Source organism: Rutilus rutilus, assembly GCF_951802725.1.
Source record: "Rutilus rutilus genome assembly, chromosome: 5".
In the NCBI taxonomy this organism is placed as follows: domain Eukaryota; kingdom Metazoa; phylum Chordata; class Actinopteri; order Cypriniformes; family Leuciscidae; genus Rutilus; species Rutilus rutilus.
In genome coordinates this window covers 4,112,409-4,137,740 of record NC_140213.1, presented here as the reverse complement: position 1 = coordinate 4,137,740, position 25,332 = coordinate 4,112,409, and the positions used below count along the sequence as shown (strand labels likewise).

The 25,332-nt window shown below is 38.6% G+C and overlaps 1 protein-coding gene across 1 annotated transcript in view; it reads right to left on the bottom strand.

Annotated features, from left to right (window-relative positions):
- Positions 1-25,332, bottom strand: part of kirrel3b (kirre like nephrin family adhesion molecule 3b) — a 184,109-nt gene that overhangs the window by 32,293 nt on the left and 126,484 nt on the right. Inside the window, 2 exon segments of the mRNA XM_084409034.1 lie at positions 7,499-7,649; positions 15,799-15,956. Coding sequence (XP_084265160.1) covers positions 7,499-7,649; positions 15,799-15,956 — 309 coding nt within the window.

The following is a 25,332-nucleotide window of genomic DNA, read 5'->3' as shown; positions in this document are numbered from 1 at the left end:
CTGGGTCACTGTGGCCAGCTGTTCTCGGAGAGGGCCGATAGCCTCGTATCAGCAGGAGGAGGGCGATTTAATCTCTTTATAACTCAACTGAATCTGTGCCACAGTGTGGGCTTCACTGACACTGAGATCTCACAGCAACTTTTGTTCTCTCTCCAAACACAGTTCATGCATCTATATTGGAGACTGAGGCTAGTACTTTCAAAGGCTCCGCGGTGAGTCACTGTTGTATATACACTATAATCAATGCATTTTAGCACCAAAAACATGCAGTACACTATAGCTTGCACTGATGTAGTGCTCTTGATCGAGAGTTTTGTGCAACACGTGTAAACATTGTGCAGTTTTTGCCCTGTGGAGTTATCTGTCAAGCTCTCTACATGAATAATGTATTGCTAAAGCATATATTCATGCACACAAAATGTGTTATTTTTTCGCTAATCTAATTATAGCCCATCTGTGCATCTAATTCTGTTTAAGGCATGCCGTTAAATGAAATCCTTAGAAATCTTAAATTAAATTAAACTAAATGCCGTGAAGAGGTTATGTTGTACATTTCCCCCCTCCAGAAAATACTGTAAATACACCAACAAAAAAACCTGTACTATATTTTTTCCATTTAGGCTTCTTCTCATTTCAAATGAGACACATGAATTTGCGTTACGGGATCAGCGGGTTTTGCTGTCAAATGATGTGACCCTCTAAGGCCAATGCCATATGAAGTTTGGGGTTTTCAAATTTTAAAAGAAATTAGATTTTTTTTTTGTACATTTCATATTTAGATGCTAATTCGCTTAACCTCGGGTCAAATTATCCTAGGAGGGCTTATGTTTCGCAAAATTTCTGCATTTAAATGATTACATGAAAATAAAGTCAGGGAAATGCATTGAACTGGACAGGTTTAAGTGGTGAAGTAATGCAGTGGATAATGTTTGGACTCGTCTCATTTAGGCCTCATTCTGACTGAAAGCGAGCGGCTGTCTCAGAGGCCTGCGCTGATCAGAATGAGAATTATCTGAGCAGAGGAAAAATCCAGAAAGCCTTTAATTACTTTTGTTGCTGATGACATTATCACATCGAACCAAGTGGTCAATAAGTGGACTCTGAATGAGGGCTGACAAAAGCTAGAGTGGGCATATTAGAAGATGGACGTGATGAAACGCACACACATCCTTCATGGGTTTGATTTTTTTCTTCTTTTTTTTATCCAGTGGAGTTGTCAGTCTTATGGCTGTGACACACCAATCTGACATCAGAGAACTAGGGGCGACAAAAGCCGATGTTGTCTCCTCGCGTCGGCAGAGTCTGAGCCGAAAAGCTGCGCTTGAACACCACAAAGACTACAGGGGCCGGTTGAACCAGCTGTGCATAAGTTACAACTTAGCCTAGTAAATGGCCACTACCTTTCAACTTACGCACTACTATTTTTTTTTGTTTTTTGCACCATTAAACTTAGTTGAACTTTAACTCTACGTATACACTAAACATGTATGGAAGCCTCCAATCAGGAGTAACGGTTGGAATAAAATAGCAGACTGACTGAACTGTATCAATAAGCTCTTGTTTTACCTTAGACATATATGATAACGCTGACATTTGCACTCGCTTACATTTTAAGAACGAGAACATTATGTGGAAAGATTAACTTTGTTAGCGGCTCTTCAACACGAACCCGTCCTAAACAGTGCGCCGTTGTGTGCATCAATCTGTGTTGTGCATGTCCAATAAAATCAGTCATAATTGATATACGTCATTTCTTATGTTTTTTTTTTTTTTTTTTGTATCAGTATTTATGTATTGATCTTTATTCATTTTGTTTCAAATACAGTTTCGGGAATGTTATAAAAACACTTATCTTATTCATGATTAAGTAGTATCGTATTTAATGGAAACTTATTTTTACTATTAGTCACGTGAGGCAAAAGAAGTTAGAATGAAGGATGAACTGACATTCACTGCATTCCAGCACAACTTCTTACTTTACGACTGGCTATGTTCTGCCTTCAGAGCAAATGGTGCAACCGGATAAAGTACAGAGTTAGTTACAACTAGCTAGTAGTTAGTCAGCCTCTAGTGTGGACTATACGTTCCAATATAAGAAAGAACTTACGAACGGCTGGTGCAACCTTACCCAGATGACTGCCAACTAGCATGTGCTTTCTGTGCCAGCGTGTAAGGAAATAACTGTCTATACCAGCAGGTATAGTCTATATTCATCATTCATCAAAAAGGAGAACAAAACTAGGGCTGCATACAGTATATACAAACCATTAAATAAAGCAGCACTTGCCATTTTGAATATCAATAGTGTCGACCAATTTATTGATTCCAGGCGCCTCATGTTGTTATGAAAATATTTGCACATTGGAAAGCTCAGGTAAGATGTTTCAAAATTAGAACAGCCTTGACTTCTTTGTACGCTTTCATGACTTTCGCGTTTATTCTCGTGCGCTGATTTGCTCGCTAAACTGAACAGCCAATCAGGGGTCACGATGTAACTTGGTGTTAACTATAATAGCACGATGCATCGTTAAGGAAATCAACTAGCTAGTCACGACTGTTTCCTGAAACCGTATTGTCGTTCAACCACACTGGTTAATGACGTCACGCAGGTGGTGGAGTAATAACTTCTTTTAAGGAATCCGTTTGAGATTAATGCTAGATTATTTTGCTATAAATTACGGACATGGCATCTGATGATTAATTCTCATTTTTTTGTTGTTATTTTGCTTCATTTCCAGATTCAATCATAGGCTTGTTGTTATTTACTAGAGCACTTACACACATGCACACTACTTAAAAATGGTGCTTTAAATCTCTTGACAAACTAAAATATATAAATGGCATTTATATATATTCGAAATAAAAGATATAGATTGCAATGAATCTATATCTATAGATCCAGTTTTAACATAATGAATGGGTGAAAAGCCGCAGACGAGAGAACGTCTAGATGACGTGTAACACACCACAAACACCAGCCCGACAGACGCTCACCAACTCTAGCGCTGGAAAACGGCAGCCATCAGCTTGGTGTGTCACGACCCTTAATGTCTTAGTAAGTGTCTTTCATTTGGCTAAAGTAATTTATCAAAGTCTTCCCTCCTTCCTTCAAGGTTCTCATCTTAACCTTTTGTCACTCCCTTTAAACAGGCAGACGGGAAGAATATCTGTCGTTCACCTGGGGTTACCCATCGATTCTCTGTCTTTCTGCCTGTGTAGGGTACATGGCAACATGTTCACTGCACTGCACTCACAACATCGATCCAGCTACACACATACACATGGACAAAAAAGTAAAATAAAGCATATTGATTTTTCTTTTTCATTCTCATTACTCTTGCTAAAGCGGTGTCTGGGCACTACGTTGCTGTCCATTTTGCTTATTGTGATTTTCAGGGAGTATGGCAAATATGTTCTTTATCTATAATTGTTTATTTTCTTAGAAAAGCCATAAGAGCTAGTAGAGGGGATCTGATGCATACCATTGACTCAAATAATTTGATTTAGTTCACCGAAAAGATTCATTAAATGATTTACTTGATGGCTCTTTCTGTTGGCGGTGAGTGGCGACGAGTGACGGGTGTCTTTTTGAGCGTTAAGTGATTCTTTCAATCCCTGCATCCAAATATGCGTACTATAAAGTAGGCGAAAAACAGTATGTGAAAGGTGTAGGAAGTCAGAATTCATAGTATTCATAAACCAGCAGGCAACAAGTACACAGATAACCTGCTACTTCAGTCAAGATTCTGAAATGGACATCCAATGGACACTTTACGATCCCATGAGGCCACAAGAGAGGGTTGTGAAGGGCAGTGAAGCGATGCTACTGACGTTGTTGGTCAGGTGACAATGACAACATGATGAACGTAGTACATCCGGATTTCATTCTACCCTTTGCGGAAAAAAAAAAAGAAATATTGAAATTTTAAACCTTAAATTAATGTTCTTAACTGATTGTGATGTTTTTTAGACACTTAATTATGTTATTTGCAATTGAATGAAAATGCATTATAGTTTACTTTAAATGTATATTAAATGTAATCGTACATGTAAACTCAGGTTGATATGGTAAAGGTTAAACTCAAAAGGCACATATTTATATGTAATGTCATAATATTGTCTTTGAAATATGGTTTAGTGTACTGCTTTATGGTAAACAAAAAATTTACTTTAATGTAATTTTTTATTGAACATTGTATTTCAAGCATTTAAATATATTTCTTATTTCACATGTAATAGTTCACAGTAATAAGGAATTCACAATTTAGAACATTGCAAATATATTTACTTGAAATATTGAATTACACACTGCAGTTAAAATTATAATCAAGTACATGTGCTTTAAAATGTTAGTCAACACATAAAATAAGCGGTCCCCAACCTTTTTTGCGCCACGGACCGGTTTAATATCAGACAATATTTTCACGGACCGGCCTTTAAGGTGTGGTGGATAAATACAACAAAATAAAATGATACGACTGGCATAAAAACTGGGGTATTTTTTTAAATATAATAATAAACGTGAATCCAATGTGTAGGCCTACTCGCAACTTTATTAGCAGTGTCCTCGTAACATCACGCCTAAAGACAACTGAGAAAGCCTGAACACAAACAAAATGCCCCCCAAAAGAAAATAAATCTCCATGTTTTCGGTGCTGATGCATTCATGTAACATGTAAGGGTGGCGCTGCCAATAAAGTACCTAAAAGCTGTCATAACGAACCGGCAAAATGATTATGAATATGTAAAATATAGCAGGAGACATTTTAATTGTTTACTGATAAACAAGTGTTTTCTGTGTCAGTGTCGGCTGCAGTGTCTTCGCAGTAGTGAACACGCCAGAGAGAAATGCACATTGCATACGAATTATATAAGCAGAGAACAGTCAGTTTTCTTTCGTTTTGAATTGTTCTGTTTAAAAGTAGACATTTCAAGCTTTCTATATATGTTTCAGGTCTGTGAGGCAAGTAGGATACCTTATCACTGAGTTTCGGTTAATTTATGAGACGAGCTCCCGTTCACGCGCCGGCGCCTCCGTGTCGTGATTATCTATTTTCGAATATATTTACTTCTTATTTATTAAATCCAGGCAATTGGTTGATGAAACATTGATTAAAATTAAGATACAATTAATACGAAACGAAATTAAATCTAAAGACAGGCTTTGTGCTTTCTGTTTGAGGTCTCTGTGAAAGTTTTAAAGCAGTCTTTTAGTGCTGCTACCAGAGTGCTCACGTCCGTAACGGAGAACTGTCCCGTCTGTAACATTGTTTTTTTCTTTGTGAAATGAATTTCTAAATAAATGCGACTTATAGTCCAGTGCGACTTAGGCTATATATGTTTTTTCTTCTTCATTGCACATTTTTTGACTGATGCAACTTATACTCCGGAGTCCGGAGTGACTTATAGTCCGGAAAATACGGTAAGTTATTTATTCTTTCTGTGCGGCCCGGTACCAAACGTCCCACGGCCCGGTACCGGTACCGGTCCACGGCCCGGGGGTTTGGGGACCCCTGGTTTAAAGCACGACAAAAGATGATTAAAACAAAATGTAAATTAAAGTAAAATTTGACATTATAAAATGCACTTTTTAAAAGTGTACTTAAGTTTGTAAAGAAACAGTCATTAAAGTGTATAATTATTAATATTATATTATCTGCAAGGTTGTTTTATTTAAAATATACTTTTAAGATTGAAAATACACTACAAGTGCACATTTAATACAACTTGTTTTAGTCAAAAATACTGTTTTTGTGTGCACACAAGTTACTTTGGCCTTAAACGTACTCATAATCGAACAGCTGAGGGAATGCTTGTGAGAACACACTTTTCCACGTAGTTACCCATCGGCTTCATTCATTCATATTAAACGCTTAAACGGTATTTTCCACTGGAATGATCTCGTGAGTTTAGCGGTTGGGCATGTTGCAGTAGTGTGCGAGGTGCTCAATTCTACCCTGAATAATTTGTGCTGTGCATCAGCAGACAGCTGTCCTTCATCAATATTAACTGATTTGCATGGCTACACACCCCCCCTGTGGCCTGGAGGATGCCCCTGTGGAAACACTCGTACCCTTCTGCATCGGTTTTGCATCCTTAGCTATGTCCCACCTGCTGATACCATCATAACTTATTCATTAAACACCTGCTAGTGTTTGATCCTCAGAGGGGGAGCTTGCCGTCATTGCTTACTATTCACCGTCTTTATTTGTTCCCTTCTTCTGACTTAATGTCTCATACTTTGCAGAGCTCCAGCTCAGGAGGGTGATGTAAATGTATCCCACTCAGACGGGTATTCATTTAGTCATTCAAAAGCGGACTGGGCTGCATGTAATTCTGAAAACCTCATTATCCTCTTTGCACGACTCCCGTTGCACATTCACCTGCCTCTCTCCCAGGGATGTTCCTTTCAACGCGTAGAATTTTGCAACAAGACGGCTCGCCTCTGTGATACATTTGGAATATTTCCATCTTTCCAAGGAGAGGTGGTGAGAGTGGTGTAATGAAATTAGAGAGTGCAGAGACTTGACAAATTTGTCAGTGCTGTGCCGGAGTTCAATTACAGTAGGTCTGATTTCTCGCGTGGTTTAATTAAAACACAGATGGTGGAATGGGGAGCAGATCTGGAGAGGGATATCTGCAGGTCGGGTAAATGGGCATGCCAAAAGATGGGGCGTGCTGAAAGGTGTCTCACTGGTGAAAGGAGCTTTTTGTTGGCCAATCATCCTTAACCATACATATACGTCCACTGCTTTGCAGAAACACATCTAAGCTGGTGCAACACAAATGCTAATCATCTTTAATGCCTTCTTTGCTCCACAACGCCTCACCCTGCACCCAGCTCCCTTTTGTGCTACGAAGTACTTCTTATGTCACGCATGAAGTTGCACAATGGAGCTGTCACCGGCAATGAGTCTCTAAATAGCATGTTCTGCTTTATTAGTCATAGTTAACATCACTGATGAGGGTTTGCGCTATGCAAGTAGAACCGCATTGTTCTCTGAAACTTCCAGAGAAGAGACTTAAACGGCCAGCCAAAAGGAACTAGAACGAGTGGGTGAGATGTAAACAGTTTAAAGTCAAAGTGATTTTTTTTCTTTTCCGAAAGAAACAGGATATTCAAAGGGAGAAAATACACGATTTTATCCATTAGTAATAAATTGGGTAGAGATTAAATTTCCACATGGTTTGTGATGTGAGTTTTTGTGCTTTCTAAATTTAAATTGTGAACAATATCAGAAAAACTGCATTCACCGCTAGACGATTCACAAATTGGTGTCAATTTTACAACGCAAACGATGGCTCGTCTTGATATCACTCTCAGAACGAGCAATTCTAAATTAATTATGAGACTCCAGCAGACAGCCATCCCATTAATAGTGAACAATTAAGTGCCCTTAGATTAGTATCACAATGTATTTAGAGGTTTTAATTCAGTAAAACTGACTTCTTGCAAGTACAATAAAAAGAGGAAAAATCAGAGTGTGGCATCACTTACGTTGGATGTCAATAGTGACACTGGTCTCTTTCCCGTTGGGCACGGCCTTGTTGGACGCCCGACAGATGATCTTCTGTCCAGATTCGATGTTGGAGGCTGAAATGTAGAGGGTGCTTACGGTGCTCTCCCTTCGCCCATCTCGAACAAAAGCCTACATGAAGACAATGAAGTAGTTAGGAACGATCCACACCCTTAAACGCAACCTATATGCAACCTTTTAGGGGTTTCCATCATGGGATCATTCTATGGATTTAGTTTGAATTAATTACATTTGTTTTAATTCATATTTTATTTGAGAATAATAATTGAACAGCTCATAAACATACCTTTTTTTATTATTTTTTATTGAAATAACCCATAAAACATTAAACAAGTATAAGCAATCATTGAAAACATTTCTCCTTGTATAGAACCTTTTTAAACATGGAGGGTTCTTAAAAATGTTGTCAAGAACACTAGGATTCCAGATAGAACCCCACTGACGAGTACAGAACAGCATTTCAGTGCCTTTGTTTATTTATGAAATAATTACACATTTATTTATTTAATTTGTATAGTAATTATAAAACTTAATTATAATAAATTATTTAATAATTAAATCAATTATTTTTGTTTATTGATGTTATTGTATGGAAAGTTAAGGAAAAGCTAAACGGGGGATTTTTTCAGTTGCAGTCATGGGCGTTGAGGGTGAAAGACAGCACAAAACAACATCATTCAAAATCAATCCCAAGGCTGGGATAAAAAAAATAAAAATACTTTTCCCCCCAGCTGTCCACTGGAAATGGAGACAAACAGGACTGTGCTCATGGTGTCTCTGCACATGGACCGATTGTTTTTTTGGGAGAAAACAGCATGTCTGTGGGCTCCTTTGTGCAGTTTGAGAGTGAAGCTTTGGTGCGTGGCATGTTGTACACCACAGAAGAAATCAATCTTCTTTTCCAGTGGCCATAGTCTGTGCTAGGCCTTGCTTGCCCAGCGTAGAGCTCCATCTGGAAGCGCTCGACAGAATCCACACTCTCTGTCACATAGCAATGACTCATGGAGAGGCAGAGAGAAAGAGAGATGCTAACCAGCATGGCCAACACAACAGTCACTCACCAGAATAAATTGGCCATTGCAGCAGGCCTTCCTCCTGGCTTGTGTTGCAGACATGAGAGATGCACCATGATATTCACTATATTTCTTCATCTCTTACTTTGTCTTTCTCATTAATTCTCTTTTTCTTCGACTCTCAAAGCTGCTGGTTCCAAGGTCAAGGTCAAATTCATTTTTACAAGATGTAATATAAGTCTCAGTTGTCCCCAGAATGTGTCTGTGAAGTTTCAGCTCAAAATATCCCACAGATAATGTATTATACCAGATATGTATTATACAATTACATATGTTGTAAATGCCCACGCGTTTTAAAGCCATATCAGTCTAAACTTCTGATATATGGTTTTCCGAAGCACGCATAACCGTGAGTATTAAACTAAGTTCTCTTCCACGTCTTATTGCGCTTAAACTTCCAAATACACGTCAAAAACACACAAAGTTCACATAAACCCAGTTGGTTATGTATGTGAACATGAACAGCAAGTAAAGAAATCACATGTGTATATTAGATCTGTGCATTAAAGCGTAATATGCCGTACCTACAGTAGCTGTTTATGCTGTTAATATGAAACAAACAACAAAAGAAAAACAGAAAATCACTCACTGTTCTTGACTGAATAACATTTTAATTTTAATAAGAATACATTTCTTACTTGAATGCTGCTGTTAAATGCTCTGGCGATGAGATAAACATGGCGGACTGTGTACAGCTCACTGAGGGTGGAGTCCATGCTAATAGGGCGGAGTCTGTCAGCAGTCGTGGGTGCGTTTGTGACATCACATTGCATAGAAACTGATAAACTCAGCTTATTCTGAGACACTGCTTATGATTTATGGGAATTAAAAAAAAAGGAGTGGGTGGATTTTCACCAGTATATGGTGGTTGTGTACACACAACGCCGACACACATTTATGTACACACATGATTTAGAAAATTCTATAAAAAATTCGGGTGCTTAAATTAAATTAAATACATCATATCCTATATGTAAACAAGAAATTGTTAATTAGGCTATTATTTTATTGCAGTTATGTTATCAACGCATGTGTGGATGATACTACAAAAGACCATTTTTCAAAAATAAACAAACAAAAATAAATAAATAAACCTCACAAGGGAGCATCTGGACCCTGCTAAACGGTTCACACTTCAAATCAATACGTCCTTGTATATATGTGCAAGGAATAATTGACGACGGGCTGCATATTTCACGCCTCCAATCGGAAATTAATTCGCTTAATTATATATGTATATATATATATGTATATACATATACATATACATATACATATACACACACCCCAAAATCTAGCTGTGCACATTGTTTCATGAAAGTGCAATTGCCAGCATGTGAGTGTTCCAGCAAAATGTCCCTTCAGCCAATCCCCCACAGAAGCTTGTGGCCTTTTAATGCCAAAAGCACTGACTTGCGTGGGTGGCCAGTCAAGACCCAATCTGTGTCTCTATAAGACCATGTATTAATGTCATCGGCTCTCCCAAGGAATCCAGAAGAATAATGTACTTTTGAACCATAATAGTCACTCGATAGTAATTAGTCATGTCATTGCAGAGGCCAGTGATAGGGAGCTTGCTAATAGTAGTAATTACTAATTTTTTTCTTTTTTGCTACCCATTTGAAATATAGCAATGAAACCTCACAATCCCACCAACAGAGAGAACAAAAAAATGAAAGAGTGTAGAGAGGAGAAGAGAGGGGGAGAAAGGGAAGCATAAAGACACACTAAACATGTGTCATTACAGGTGCCACAAAGGCCGTGATGAATAGTCTTTGAGCAAAACCATACATTTCTCACCTTTCTCACAACTGAAAAAGCCTTTTTGGGTAGTCAAATAATCAAATAACCCTCTCCTCTCTCCACCCTCCATTCCACACGGCAGCCATTTTGAATTTGAAGCTGAGACTCAAGATTAAAGTAAACAACAATGTTCATGCGGCAGCCATTTTGAAATTGAAAGTTGGAAACTTGGATGACCAAAATGGAGCTTCTACCATGATTTACTGTGTTTTTTGTAACAAAATCATCACACAGCACTGTTCTTCATAGGATACAGCAATTTTACATGAGATTACATTGGCATGTCTGCCTTGCCAAGTGAAATGTATTTGTTCAATCAAGCTATAGGCAAGTGTGAATGTGTAAGCGTATTTGTAACCGGCAGAACTGTTTTAACATTTTGATGTTTTGTTGGCTCATTAGTTATTCTTTGTGTTTCACCTTGATTGATCACAATTGTTAGTTGTGCGCATTAAGTATTTGTTTATTGTGAGGTCAACAAAAAGCAGGTGCGCTTGCTATTTCATTTGTCAAGCTGTTGTTTTGTTGCTTCTGTCACATGCTGTTATGAGTTTATTATTGTAGGCACCTGATCTATAGTGTTAACAAAATAAAACGTGTGATTAAAAACTCATGTACTGAACCAACCATGGTGTTTTACCTTGCTTCTATGAGGCTTGAGCTCTTTTATTGTAAATGTATTTATTTATTTTATCACAGGTCTCGAACTTGAGTGCTTTGTATCACATGCAACGCTGTACCAGGTGAGCTACCGAGCAAGTTTACTACATCAGAAAAGCTGTTCATATGGTTATGCTGGTTATGTGATACACTATGGTAAAAGTGTTTTGAGATCATTACATTGTGCAAGAAACCATGCAAATGTTCTTTACAGCCACTAGTGGAAATTTCAGCTGATAACTGCAGTGAATTTGAGTTTGTTGGTGGAGGCGCATTTGCATCATTCCAGTGAGCCTAAAACATTTATGAGTAACACTACCTATGTTAAAACTAGCTACAGTATAATAATACTTCACCCTTCCCTCCCCTCCCCTCCCCTTTCCTTTATATGGTTCTACTGAAGGGGTTTCACTTAATTTTGGCCGTTCTATACTGTACTGCATATTGTGTTTGTCAGAGAGTCGAGCAGTGAGCGTGATGACTGTTGCTCCAGCAGACTAGGTGCTCACCTCACTGGCTGAAAGACACAAGCTGTCAGCCGCAGGATGTGTCAATGTAATATCCTGCCTGACACAGTCCGGATTGTTTCCCTCATTGCTCAGGGCCTGTCTGAAGTCATTAATCTTGAATGGGGCCTGAAACAGCCAAGGACTCAACACTTAACCAGGACCGGGCCAAAAATAGCTCCAAATTACAAATAGATAATTTCTGGTGGCGCAGCCTGGAGCGTGTCAGTTCTTCCCACAGGAAGTGAAGGGTGGACATCAGAAGTGGAGAATACAGCGTAAGAATGAGGCCTGAGACAGAATTAGAAGTGTCAAAACTAGATGTGTTTTAAGGCACAATGCCTCAGCTGCATGTGCATGTCAAATGGGCCTGTCCCTTGTCAAATGTCAAAATCTGAAAATAAAGTGTCTGTGTTGGCCTCATCTAGCCGTTCACTCTGTTTAAAGGTTAGCAAATGTCAGTAAACATCCTTTTGAAGTGCGCAGACTAAAATTGTGTGAAATTAAGGTTGACGTCTGGAAAAAAGCAGCAGCGATTTGCTGATTAGACCTCAAGGCACACTAATACTATAATTTAGGCAACATTAGCATGTCATTGCAAAGTCCCTTAACGCGTTTTCAAACGAGAACCGTCGCTGGAAGGTGTGTCGAATCAGCCACAATAATTGAAGACCAGCACGGCCACACATTTCGCCGCCTATTACCACGTATTAATTTCACTTTGAGAGAGATAAGTGTTCTGCGGCTTTGTTTTTCCATCTCCCTCAAAAAGAGTGTATAGTTCTGTCTCTGTTCCTGGGGTTAAAAGCCATTCTTTGATTAACTAATTTAATCTTGCACCTCCAGTTCTGATTAATTTCCACCATTTTACGGTGCAATTAATTAGATGCCTTTTTACTTCTCTCCTCTCCCACTTTTAATTTCAGTGGCAAAACCGCAAGAAGGTTAATTAAGAGGAGGGTGCGGTGGGGAGGGAAGAGAAGTGGTGGGGTGGAGGCAGAGACTGATGCTTCAAGCCTTAGCAGAATTCGGCGTGAAGGCGACGGTCGGGCTTGTGTTTCTGTGGAGCTGCGCTGTGTGCAACCGGCTTCAGCAGCATGACACATTTTGCCACTTTCAGTTTGATACTAAAGTTAATTAGAACTCTATCTGAAATTTTGAAATATTCTCTCATGGTGAGCATTACTATTTAAAAGCCTTCACTAATTATACAGAAATCGAAGCAGGGATGAAGTCTTAGGGGTAAAATTAAATTTACGGGAAAGGGGAGGTTTTGAGCAGTTGTGGAGGAGGGAGAAAGAAATAGTGTATATAAATATATTCTCTATTTATTTATTTTTTTTGCAATTCCTGTAGCCATTTGTAGCCATTGCTAAATGATTTACAAGGAGGTTTGAGGAGGTGTGATCCACCCAATTAAGTTTTGAACCCCCCTCAAAGGAAGGCAAAACAAAAGGTCTTAATTGAAAACCTTTGGATTGGGCAAGACAAGATGCAAAACTGTGCATAAAAAATAAATAAAAAAAAAACGATAGAATTAAAATCATTTAAAGGATTCAGAATTCAGAAACCCTTGTTATTAGTTACACTGGCAGCCATTAAGTGAACTGCAGCCAGCAACTTATTGCTCATGCATACTAATGCACACTTTACATATAAGAGACTGACTGTGATTTAATGCCCCGATATACTCACAGCGAAGTTCTTTTTCATTATTTGCTTAAAAGTAAAAAATAATTTGGAAATTCCTTTGCAGCAATATACTTTTAACGAACATCCTGACGCTGTCCACCCTGCTTTATATATAATATTTTCCTCTCAGTAACAAAATAAACACAACATAAATGACAGCGGTGACACCGTCATCATGTCGACAGAAATGGTCATTATAATTACACTGTTATGACAGTTTGATTATAAAGTATACTTGAGAATATAGACTACATAGATCTGGTTATGGGAGACTATAGTTTTTCTTTGCATGACACATTGACATTGAACAGAATGGATATTTCGGCATTATCCTGAATTTTGTATAAAAATTCATTTCATGTGTCATAGACCGGAAGAGAGAGGTCAACGTCACATCATTTTATTTTTCCCTTCACATACAAATCAGTCAATCAGGCTTTCACAGATAACCTAGGAAGTTGGGGAAGGTCTCGTTTTTTTAATTTTCATTGCAAGCTGTTCTCACATTGGCAATAAAAAAGCGAGTAAAACATTAATGTTCTTACATATAGACCCTTTAAAAATGTGCACACTAGGCAAAATCTTCAAATCGCTGACCTGATTTAGATTTCCTCTATTCCATCCGTGTGCCTTTGTTGTGCCTTATCGCCTTATCTACAACACCTCTCTATCTGTGTTTTACTGCAGCTCATCAAGTAATGACATTCAGAGGCCATTACAAAACTAGTAATGGAAGAATGACACATAGTCATTTGAATTATTAAGTCTCTCCGATAGCAGAAATGCCAGTCCTATAGAAAGACATATTCGCTGCATACTTCATACAGACATTGGCCTTCATTTGTCTCGATTATGAGCCTGATGAAGGGGGAGTATGAGAATGTTTCCGCTCGTCCCATTCTCCATTATTCAGACCAAGTGATTGTGTCTTAATTGAGTGCATTGCTTTTTAATAGCATGAATAGAGATATTAGAAAGCTCAACTGCCTACATCCATCACAATGCCCTGTCCCTCACACCCGTCACCGCACCAACCGCAAAAGAAACGAGCACTCGTCCTTCGATTAGTGATGCCTCCCTTAGCGAGTGTGCTGATGGGCAGTATGGCATTCACTTACACCAGCTAAATCAATGGTGTTTATCTGCTCTTTAGAAACAGCCAATAATCAGATCAGCTAGAAAGAGGGGGTAGCGTTAGCATTAGCCAAGAGGATCTTGCAAACGCTCTTTATTTGTATGGCTGTGCTGATTACTCAGGTGCTGACCCCAGCAGAAGATCGGAAAAGCAAGTTGAGCTGAAATATTATTAGTTTTGATTGCAGTGGAGGGGATTATTAACAGCATTATGACACAAGGATTGGGGCTTGATCACATATCACGTTCAAACATCAGTCTTATAGGAGAGGGGGACCTTTTTATAAGAGGAACGTTCAAAGAAAAAAATATTCGGGGGAAACAATATGGCTTTGCCTTGTCTTGCCATCTGTTTGTTTGTGTTGACACATTTCGCAGGGTAAGGAGGACAAACATGTCTCTGTCATTTCAGTTAGAGGCTGGATTTCCAGGGATTTTCTTCCAATCAAACGGAGCTAAAGGCTAAAGCGAAGGAGTGCAGATGGTGCAAGCAATCATGACCACAGATGGCTCTCACTACAAGTGGTCATTTCATATGAAATGGAAGAAAGCCGCCTGTATATATATATATATTGGCTCAAAAAGAATATAACGAAACTAAATGTAAAATGTATTGATAGATGCATAAACTAGCTGTATACAATGCTGTAACTTTTGTTTTGGGGAAGGAATTTATTAAAGTCATAGATCTGCCATGTATAGGTTTCATTTGAAAGAAAGAAAGAAAGAAAGAAAGAAAGAAAGAAAGAAAGAAAGAAAGAAAGAAAGAAAGAAAGAAAGAAAGAAAGAAAGAAAGAAAGAAAGAAAGAAAGAAAGAAAGAAAGAAAGAAAGAAAGAAAGAAAGAAAAAAAGAAAAGGGCCTTGCAATTTTTAATCAAAATGTCATAACTATGAACATTTGAGTACCTCGCTGCCATTACAACATCCAATCAACAACCAATGATTAGAACCAAGTCTCCACCCTACATTTATTTCTTCTTCGACAACCTGTTACTCTCGGAAGTACATCAAAATACAGAAGACATTATCTGACGCTATTCTGGTTATTATAAAACAATTGCAGTTACAGTGAGCAGAAGGGGACATGTTCGTTTCGTCGAGGCCACAAGATTTTAATTCGTGGAAATGTCATATTAACTTGTGGGAACGTGATAATATGTCGTGGTCTCGAAATCACATACTTATGTTGTGTCTCGAGATTCTACGTTGATATATATTCAATGTGCAAAGTTGTACAAAGTGACCAATTTTCCAAGTCACTGAAGTTATGGCTATATCTGACCAATTTTATTCCTGTGGTGGAATTTCTTACCTACCTTTGATGTGGTAAACCAGTGGCAAATCATATATGTTTCAACTTATCATGATTAGTACACATCCCTCAATCCTTACCTTATTGTACATGGCTCCATTCAGCACCTCCCCATTTCGGATCCAGATGATTGAGGCCGCGGGTTTGGCATTGTCCGCGTGACATGTCAGATTGAGGGGGTCGCCCGCTCTCAGGCTCACCACAGGTCCTCCGGTGATGACTGGGTCTTCAGGTGGAACTACACAAGAAGGAAAAGGAAAATAATGTTGGGAGATCTGCCAAGATACCAGGTCTGCACTCAAGATTTTGAGATTTCGATATGAACTTGTGCTACAACGTGAACCCCTGAGCTGTTAGATTTTCTTCTGGGAAATGCTAGACTTACACAACATATAAAGGTTAGTGAGTCACTTCCAGTGCCTGCACATTAAGTGCAACCTAGGCTCATTGGAAAACATGCCTCTACCTATATTTTTGCAAACCTCCAAAAAAATCTAAAGTGTCTACCTGAAATAAACACAAGAGGAAGTAAAACCACAATGTTTATTGCATTTCACACATATTATGATTACGGTGCAGATTATCAATTAATGAAGACTCATTGTGTGCAGTTCCTTGCACAGTACTGTTATGACCTGAAAACACATTTGCTATAGTGTACGATTTGTAAACTATGACATCACATAATATTTAAATCTACAGTAAGTTACTGGCAAACAGCTGCATACCTACAGCAAATTTTTTACAGTGTAGCTACCAGCTAATAGATACCAGCTCAATATGTTTGGCTTTTCTGACATTGTAGGGCATTTTTTATCTCATGTTTGCTTTTGTTAACTATCGGTTAGGTTTATAGGTATTGGGCCCTATCTTACACCCGGCGCAATGCAGCGCCAAGCGCGTACGTGTTTTTTGCTAGTTTCAGTCTGATGCAGTTTTCATTTTCACGTCCTGTGCCAGTTGTTTAAATAGCAAATGCATGGGCATGCTGGTCTGAGAACGAGGTGTGTTCTGGCGCATTGTTGGCACTTTGCTATTTTGAGGCAACAGAAATAGACTGTGCCATTGACCAACTGAAACCTGGTCTAAAGTCAATGGCGCAATATTTTTCTTTTTTTCTTTGTTATTTAATGAGCGCGTTAGTAATGTGCGCCTATAGGCGGGTCCACAACGTGCGTACAATCTGCTTATTAAACACAGGGACGCACAACAGCACACAAACATGCAGGATTACAATATAAAAGATTATTATTGTGTACATAAAGATACGGTGGAATCCGCTTGTCCCGTAGATGTTCTGCCTGCACACTTTTACCTCGCGCACGAGCAGTTGCGTTTGCGCTCTGGAGACGCGTTCGGTCTTTCCACTATAACATTCCGTCATGTAAATAGCGAATCTGTCATGGCGCGAGCGCAACTGGCATTTAAAGGGAATGGGATCAGAGACTCTGATTGGTTTAACGCACGTAAATCCCAAAACACACCCATTACTCATTATGAGAATAGAGACAACCCTTTTAGACCCCGTCGTTAAACTAGCAAAAGTGGATTCGGACAGGGCCCTTAGTGTCAATAGGATATTTAATTTGAATGCCACCCACCAGTTTCATTTTCAAACTGCTGTCACTGTAACGTTTATCCGTTTTTATCGTTTATCTGTTTTATCTAACTTTTACAGTAAATTTGACCGTGTTTTAGTGCCACCCACTTGAGTTTTGACTATCACTAAACATTAAAGTAACAATGTACTGTAATATCATTTTTGCTAATTATTTTTAATAAGCCTGGGTTGTTTCATTTAGATCATTTCATATCAAGTACACATGGAGAGAAAAGCTGCAACTGAAAAACAACTTTCTAACATCTTACGGTATTCTGAACAACGTTGCGGGCCAAGCATCAAGGAACAAGGTTTGATCATAGTAGAGTGGTTTAACTGAATCGCCATTTAAAGAGAGCAGGTGTGATTTGAATGTACTGTATGTGGAAACCATCATCGCAGTGTGCCGAGTGTGTATGTGGAGCGTACGTAATGGCAGCATGGAAGCGGAAAAGCGAGTGAGGACTGAGGGGGCGTAGAGGCAATCTAAGAGCAGCCAGGAGACATTGTGTGAGGGCCGTTAAGACCAGCAGAAAACAACTTCATGAATGGCACTGATTACTCTCTCTGTTTAACACCCAAACCTGATCATCCTGGGTTTTATTCAAACTCCAGTGAATTATTGATTGCCCTGCATGCTCATTACTGAACAGATCTGGGGCAAGAGAAAATCAAAGTTAGTAAGCAGCTGGCGGAGAGAAGTAGAGAGAGAAAGAAAGAGAAAAGGACACAATAAGAGGAGGTCACTGCAAAGAGAAAGATAATTACAGTCAAGAAGAGGTTGTTCAGAATTGTACGGCGCTGAGGTCTTTAATTAGGCTGAAAAAAGAAAGCTGTTCAATCTTTGCTTACTCTATTAAAAGTATTCAATGAGTTTGTTCAGCTGTGCACACAAACAATATAAATTATTCCCACAGATGAAAGTTTAAAGATCTGGATCTGTAGAAAATCTGAGGATGAAAAAGCCACATGTGCGCTGTGCAGTTTTTTAATGTTCTGTGTGAACGTTGATGTGCGATGTGACCCCACGTGTGATCCTGGGTAAGGTAAAACTGAAACATCAATAGGACTGACAGTGTTGACTGGGCATTTCAAGTTACCGCCGGTTTCTGAGCGAGCCTCAGTTCTCTGATACAGTTGATGGGTGATGTGTTGTACTGTAGGTTAGGGTATGCTACTGTAGATCTGGCACCACTGAGCCACAGTAGCTAGGTTTCTATCCAAGTTACGAGTGCAATTTAATTAAAAATGGAAATATCACTACTAAACTGTTTCCATTCCATTTGCTAAAAAACAAAACAAAATGGCCCCTTATGGGGAAATTGTTGTAGCAAAAGTTGTAGCAACAGTGGCTCTTTATTAAATGCAATAAATTACTTGATGTTTTGTAACAATCTCTGCATTTCAGAATGACGAGAGCTCATGTTAGAGTTAAATGTTAGAGCAAATCAGTCATTTGACTTTTTTGATGCGCATTTAGGGATTTACACAGCTTTTCCACTGTATGGACATGTTTTAAATCAAGGGAGCATGTATGTGCATTTAATCCAGCATTTTTTTTTTTTTTTTAATGCAGTATCCCAAAATGCACATCCAAATTTGTGAAATGGAAAGCTATACTGACTTATACCTGTATATTCAGATGTTTATGTGCCATTCTACAGAACTGGTGCAAACTGCTGTCCGAAGTATTCAAATTTTAGATGTTTACTAAGATCCTTCTATTATGTTTTAAATATTATTGTGGGATTCAATAGATAAGTAAGCTTAATATATATAAAATCATTTAAATTCAACATGTGAAAATGATATTGAAATATATATATATTTTTTTTACATTTATTCCATTTTTGTTTTAAAAAATATATATTTTTGATTTCTTAAAAAAAAAAAAAAAATTATATATATATTTTTTAAATCATGAAACTTTACGTAAAAAAAAATGTGTCCCGCATTTCCATGTCACTACCAAAACAGTGTGTGTTTTAGTCCATTGGCTGAGACTGATTTTAACTACACCCCTACATCAGGAAAGATTCCTGTGTCCCTCTCTCTCATAGCCTCTCTTTCATTATAGATAGGTACCATCATATTGAGGGAAATGTGTTCAAAAGTCTAAAAATATGTGTGCAACTTTAAGGGATGTCACTACCAAACACCTTTTTTTCAGCAATTAAGCAAACTTTTTTGGGTGTAATTCCAATTATTTTTATTTTTGCAACTGTATTTGTGCAACTGTTCAGAACTGTGCTAGGTAACCATGTGATGGTTATCATCTTTGAACTAGGCTCAAAAGTATCTTAAATTGTCACTACCGAAACAGTCATGACTGAAACATGCCATAATTGTTTTGGTAGTGACAAAAGGGAACACATAATCATTTATTTAAAAAAAAAAGAAAAAAAAAAGTTTGTACAGGTATGTAAATCATTAGTTTTAGTATGTTTTAGTAGTGTTTTATGAAGTGTTTCACATCCTCCTTATTCCCTCCCCCAAAACTAAAAAGACAGATAATAGAATGAGGACTGATAACAGAGATTCATCTTTTCTTTAAACTTCTACGTAATATTTTTATTTTTATTATCATTATTTTTTATTTTTTATTTTTGGCCTATGAAAGTATTAACTGGCAGCTTTCAGATAATGCTAAGGTGAGACTCTGGTCGTAATGACAATTAAATGAAATAGGCTACTTTTTATTTTTGCAATTTTGCAAACTTCAGATCTAACAGATATCTTGTTTGCCAGCTGGAGGTCTTATTTTTCCGTTTGCAGGCTCAAGTACAGATCTCTCAGTAGATAAAAATGCACAGTAGGATTGCTCCACTTCAGGCTTTTTACAGGCAGTCTTGACTCTTTCTTGACCTGCAAAGATGGTTATTGTAGATATTTATTAGCTTTCTCATGCGGATCCATTTTAAATGTGACAGAAAAAATGAAAATTGTATTTCTGAGTTAGATGTCCTTGCTAGAAATATTTAATTTAATGTGTTTAAGGGCATTTGGATTAAGTGACTTTTTATTAGTAACTTTCTGAGTGTGGCTGATCATAGCAGAGCAGGGCAAAGATGGAGAAACACTTTTTTTTAAATCATATCAGCTAAATCTCAGCTCCACTTGACTGCTTTTAGCAGAAAAAAAAAAAATGATTAAAGAATATCTTAGTACTATTTTTCTGGTAGATTTTGCTATGAATATAATCTTGCACAATTACTAAAAGAAAGATTGTCCATCTCAAAGGGGGTATTTGAGCTCCTTATATGGAGACAAAAAAACTTAAAAAAAAAAAACCCTAAAAGACAGCTTTGGGAATCAAGTCAATTTTGCAGAGTTAAGGCTGCATTCCAGGGTCATCATTTTTTCTTGATACTGGAACAACATTCCTGTCCTAAAATGTTGTCCTAACCAGAGGTGTAAAGTCCAGGGGTCAGAAAGTAAAAGTCCTGCAATATGTTAATTCCACCCATGAACTCATCCAGCTGATTTGACTAATCTATCTCCTGGCTGAAAAACTCTGCTAATTAGCAAATCCAGGTGATTGGAACAAAATACTGAGGAGGACTTTTACTTTCTGAACCTGGACTTTACATATCCCCACCCCTAAAACTAACCCTACCCATAAGTAATCCCTAAAATCAGATAGAAATGATGGGTGAATAACACTGATGTAGAAGCATCTAACCCTGGTTTTAAGCCTAAATTTGATATAAACTGTAAACATGTTCCTTGAATTTGATTGGTTGATTGGAATGTTCTTCCAGGGTCAACAAAGATGTTGATTCAGGAACACGTTGCTCTCGGTGAAATCAGGTTCTGCATTTCTCTTCGCAGACCTCAGCATCCCAGAGCCGTTCAATGTTCCTCTGCCATAGGCCTGTCTCTACTGACGGCTGTGCCCGTGCACTACAAATGGCACTGGTCATTAAAGGAAGGAGCTGTTATTTCGGGCTGTGGCGCTGAGGTTTTTTGTCAGACATTCCCTTCCTAATTTTAACTCTCCCAGACACTCTTAGTCTGACAGCAGTACAAAGGGCAACCCTGTAGCCATGCAAGCCATCATCATTACCGGCCTGTTTGCAAACTCTGCATCCTCTAATGGCTTCAAATTAGCGCTTTACCGCAGTCACTCGATAGATTTCTCATGAGTCAGTCAGCAGCGCGGATTGATCGCTCCTTTTTAATTACTGGCCAGTGGGCTGCAATTCTTCCACCCTCCACTTGGCTGGGAAAACCTCAATCCATAATTCTGTCTTTCTGTCCTGCATGTCCTGATATATTGCCTGTTAGCGATCTCTCAGTTGCTTTTACAGTTCAATTCTGTCATTTACTCACCATCATTTCTTTCCTTGAAGCACTAATAATTTGAGATTTTCCTAGGTGACTGAAGACAAACAATGACAAAAAAGCAGCATAGAACTACATTAAAACTAGCAAATACGACAAATGTTCAAGGTCTTCTGAAGCCATATGATGGCTTTATATGAGAAACGAACACGTCAAATCGTTGATGTAAAACCTGCCACAACATATGCATTGTGGCAAATGCAACTGAGTTACATCGGAAGAGATTTTCAAGCAAATAATGACCTAAATTATGGTCTTTTCATCACACAAAGCTATCATATTTGAGAAATATTGTAGAAATCACAATGTTTTATGTGTTTGTGCCTTCATTTACTGTCATTGTGAGGGAAGGACCTTTTTTTTGCTGCATGGAAGAAAGAGAATCTTGGAACAAGGCAAACCATCCCTTTAATGTGCACTGATTTATTGGTTGTATGTATTTGTAATTTACTACTGTACTGAACTGAGAGTTGAGAGAGCAAAAATATCACTGAACAGAGGAGCAATTTCACTGTGAAAGTAGTTTTGTTGTTGTTGTTGTTTAACAATATATAAGACCAGCATATTTTCAAAAACCATTATTAAACAATAAATGATTTGTAGCCAGAGACAAGACCTGGTTCAAGGTGACAAGACTTTTAACTTGTAGCATGTGTCTGAAGAAAACAATAAATAACATGCAGGCAAATGGATTTGCAATTAACCAAATGGACTGAAACAGTGGCTCAATCAACTGGGGACCTTGGATGTCAGCGACAAGCTTTTTAAATCAACTGGATGGGCGATGTTTCAGTTCCAGGAACTAAAAGGAAGGGCATGTGAGAGAGCAAGAGAGCGATCTCTTTTATTCTTCAGAGTGGGTTTGATGCAATAGTAATTGCAGGGGAGGAAATTTCACTTCATTTACAGTGGGCTTCTATAGCAGTGGCTTCGCAGGTTGAGTTATTGACATCAAAAACAAGATTGTGGAAGAGTGAGGTGATATGGCCTGTAATCCAGCTTCTGGGACGGGGGAAAGCAATCTGTTGGGAACCGAATGGGTGAGGTGGTGTTTTGCCTCTCCTGACGTGTCTGGCACAACAATGAGGCCCGTCTGTTTCAGCAACGGCTCCAGTCGCCTGCTCACGTGGCTGCTGCGGGCTGTGATAGATGGATCGGCAACGAAACAAGAAAGAAGAGGAAGTGTAATCGAAAACATGCCAGGAATGGAGACAAGTGACATACGTGGCTCACTGGCCCAAATCAAATCTCCCTTCACAGCGCTGTCACTAATGTGTTGCTTTGCGGGAGGCAGAATTCAACGGTAAACACTCGGCGATCCATATTCTAACTCTCCATCTCTTGCTCTCCCCAATTCTTTCACTCCTCTCCATTTGGCAGAGTCTTTACGGGTACGGTTTCAACGGCTCGATGCATGAGTGATGCCCGGCCAGATTGCCAGTGTTATAGCAGAGTGGAGTCAGGGGTTGGGAAACCAAAGGTGATGGAAAGAAAATAAGATATACCTTTGAATAAGCATCAAAGTGTGCAGGAAATAGAGGTGCTGGGGCACTGGCGGTGAGCGTGGGCTGGGTTTTGGCGTGACCACTACAAGCAGACTCATTTTGTTTTCTGAGAGCATTGTCATGGCCTCTGACTATGCAGTAGGTTGGAAAAGAGAAGAAGTTGTTATGAGAAACGGTTGGGTACCTCTAGTTGAAGAGGCGTGGCGGGGTCAGATTGTGAATAGGTGGTGGTTGGAAGCTGGCGAAGTGTTTACGATGGGTGGAGATGACAATGAAGCAGTAAAAATACCATCATAAGGTGCACTTAGGAATCGGCTATTGGGGTCCCTACAACGTTAGTAACTGCTTGTTTGGTCAATCAGCAACACTAGAAAGTGAACTTCACCAACAGGCCGACGGCACCAAAAAAAGCATACGGATCAGTCATTTATAATAACAGTCTATAATAACTAAAAAGAAATGTCTTTTCAAAATCAAAATTTTGAAATGTCCTTTCACTGTTTGTATTCATGGTTTCATTAAGTTGAAAAACAGAAGTATGTGTACAGTAAATTGCAATTTGCATGTAGCTTAATAGATCCAGGGGAAACAATCCTAGATGCTGATCAAAGCTCAAAAGTGTTTCTTACTCAACATGTCAAAGTGAATTACACCACAGAAACGCTGACAGCTTGACGTTTGTAAGTAACAGAACATCTGTACAGAGTCTCGTCTGTCATTCAGGCTATAGGAGTGTGTTTGCAGATGTGTCTTAGGTCACAGCCCAGCAGGGTGGAATTGCAAGCAAAGCTAATCGTCCGTTTAAATAACATCTGCTTCAATGTTGTGCACAGTTACATGTGCAATAGTTCAAACACAATGGGACATAAACCAGCTATTTAATCAATTTTGTCTCTAATATTTGATTTAGTAAGAATCATCTTTTAGCAAACACAGACTGGGTCTATGGGATTTGGAAAGCTCTGAATGTTTGCCAGCAACTGTTGGTCCAAAATAGTTGCATTGGCTTTCAGTAACGGGACTTTATTGTTGTCAATTTCTTTCTTAAATTATTTTACTCAAAATTTCCAACTCAAAGTTTATAAGAATTGTTTGTGGCTCTAAGGGGTGACAAATTGTAAATCTAGGTTTGGCATGTTTGTTTGCATTTGATTCATAATAAGTCAATTTAAAAGCATCCTGTCTTGCGAAAAAAGAGATTAAATGAAGTTCGGTGTTGTTCAGGGCATTGCACTTGTGTGGAAATGAAATCTGGAGTCGAATTGATGACCTTTGTTTATCTTCATAAGACTATAAGCAGGACGTTTTCAAAACATCTTGCATCTTGTGATTTGCAATTAAAAGTTAATAATCTCCATGCCTTGAAGCTGTTTATCAAATGATAGGCTAAGACTTTGAGACTTCCAAATGCGAAGTAATACACATTCCAAGTGTCTTCACCTATTTATTTTTCCCGCAAGGACACTTGATCTTCCATTAGTTATGAAATCATAATTATTAATTTTTGCGAAAGGGAAGGATAAAAGAGTGGGGTAGATTTAGCCCTTGCATCTTCCAAGGATTTAATCCCTAGAAAAGCAAATATTTTCTAATGGGCAATTTCAGCTCTTGTAAGATAACAGAATATGAGATCATCTGACTGCTTATGCTATCACTTTGCATACTTACTTTTTATTGTAGGGAAGAGCAATGAGAACCATTACAAAGAGCAAAATCGAGATTCCAAATCTTTAAGAGTATGGTGGCGGTGAGTAATCTTTTGATAGTTTCATAAGCTCGATGGTGTTTTTAGCCCCCAATGGCTCCTTCCAGGCAGCTAACCCTAACCGCAACCTTAAACCTACCCATCCCCTCGCTGCCTGGAAGGCGCCGTTGGGGGCTAAAAACACCAAACACCGTTTCATAAGGCCAGAGACGATCTCTGTCCCTTCATTACTCCGCTGTCCATCTTCACATGGCCTGAGATTAATGTTGAGTGGACACGTAAAAAGACAAGGATGGCGATATTTTAGAGAGTATATAATTAGCCCACAGGGCAAGGTAGAAACTGCTAAAATAATCATTCTGAAAAAAGTGACCTCTTGAGGTTAACCCACTAAATCTGCAAAGTTCTGCAAAGGTAGAATTCAAAATTCAGGAGTCTGGTTATAGTGAGCAGATTTACC